The sequence below is a fragment of the Parus major genome, chromosome 28, assembly GCF_001522545.3.
Source record: "Parus major isolate Abel chromosome 28, Parus_major1.1, whole genome shotgun sequence".
Classification (NCBI taxonomy): Eukaryota; Metazoa; Chordata; class Aves; order Passeriformes; family Paridae; genus Parus; species Parus major.
This window is the reverse complement of record NC_031797.1, coordinates 3,655,563-3,657,237: the sequence shown is the minus strand read 5'-3', so window position 1 is coordinate 3,657,237 and position 1,675 is coordinate 3,655,563. Positions and strand designations below refer to the sequence as shown.

General features: G+C 39.3%; 1 protein-coding gene across 1 annotated transcript in view; it reads left to right on the top strand.

The window, feature by feature from the left end:
* SUGP2 (SURP and G-patch domain containing 2) overlaps positions 1–1,537 on the top strand; it is a 13,569-nt gene extending 12,032 nt beyond the window's left edge. The window contains exons 5-6 of the mRNA XM_033520099.1: positions 259–789; positions 1,368–1,537. Of these exons, the coding sequence (XP_033375990.1) occupies positions 259–789; positions 1,368–1,537 (701 nt within the window). The remainder of the gene's footprint in view (positions 1–258; positions 790–1,367) is intronic.
* Positions 1,538–1,675: the final 138 nt, after the last annotated feature.

Below are 1,675 nucleotides of genomic sequence, written 5' to 3'. Positions count from 1 at the left end.
GGATTTTTAACCTCATTTCCCCTGAATTTTTGACCCCAGTTTAACCTGAATTTTTAACCTCATTTCCCCTGGATTTTTGACCCCAGTTTAACCTGAATTTTCAACCTCATTTCCCCTAAACTTTTAACCCTACTTTCAAACCAGGATTCAAAACCACCCACCCTTTTCAACCTCATTTTCACCAAACTTTCCACCTTTACCCTCCCTGAACTTCCACCTCAATTCCCTGGCCTTCTCACCTTCATTCCCCTACATTTTAATTCATTTCTTTTTCATTTCCAACCTTTCCTCACCCCAGGTTCCTCCAGGACCAAAGCAGCTCCGCGTTCAGGTTTTACCGGATGAAGGTTTACGAGCTCTGCCCCTCCATCAGCTTCAGCCCCGAGGCCTCAGACAGCACCAAAACCACCCCAAAACCCCTGGAGATCTCCGAAGACGAGGAAGAAGAAGAGGAAGAAGAAGAAGAAGAAGAGGATGAAGCTGAGTTTGAAACCTCCCAACCTCTGGGGGACGAGGAGGAGGAGGAGGATGAGGATGAGGAGGACGTGGCAGCAGGTAGAAGGGTGACAAACCTAGAGGAAGATTTGCTTTCCAGAGCAGGAGAGGAGATTTCAGGAGGTGAAATGCAGCTCTCCAGCCCCTCTGATGCTGCTGTCCCAAATCTGTCGACACAGGCACCGAACCCGGCCCCCGGCGCGCGATTCCCCCGCAAAAGAGTCAGCAGCAAGTCCCTGAAAGTGGGGATGATCCCGGCTTCCAAAAGGATCTGCCTGATAGAGGAGCCCAAAGGTGGGTGGACACTGAGATATTTCAATTTTATATATAAAATAAATGGGGATTTTGGTAAAAATCCTGATTTTTTAGGCTTTTTTTGCTTAAAAATGGCATTTTTTCATACAAAACTGAGCATAAAATTGACTTTACATCTTCATTGAATTGGCAAAGGAAAAGCTGAATTGAGGAACCCAAAGTTGGGTGGACATTGAGATATTTCACTTTTATATATAAAATAAAAGGGGATTTGGGTAAAAATCCTGATTTTTTAGGTTTTCTTGCTTTAAAAATGGCATTTTTCCATAGAATAATTAACACAAAATTGACTTTAAATGTTTGAGGCAGCCAAAAGGAGAAGCTGAACAAATCATTTGTGTTCTGCTCCAACAGCAAAGTTCATATCAAAAATATTCTCAGAGTATAAATTGAATTTTTTTTAATTAATTCTGATTTTTTTCCTCATTCTAATTCTTCTTGTTGCTTCTGTTCTAGGTCCAGGCGTTGAGTTAAGCTTGAAAATTTGGATTTTTTGGAGTTTTTTCCCTGAAATAATTTAAATTTCCAGCTGAATTTTGGGTTTGTTTGCTTTGCAGTGCATGAACCTGTCAGGATTGCTTATGACAGACCTCGGGGCTGCCCTGTCACAAAGAAGAAAAAGGTAAAAAATTCACATTTCTGCCATAAAAATCAAATTACAAATGAGATATTTTTGGGGAAAAAAAATTCTGACTTTTCAAGAAATCAGGTTTTTTATTTTTTTTAAAGGAATTTCCCTTTTTAAGGTTTTTTTTTAAGGATTTTTTATTTAAAGGGATTTTTTTCTACAGGAAATTTTTAAAGGAAATGTTTAAAAATTGCTTGGAAAGAAGGAAATTCCTGTAAAAATTGGTTTAAAAGAAGG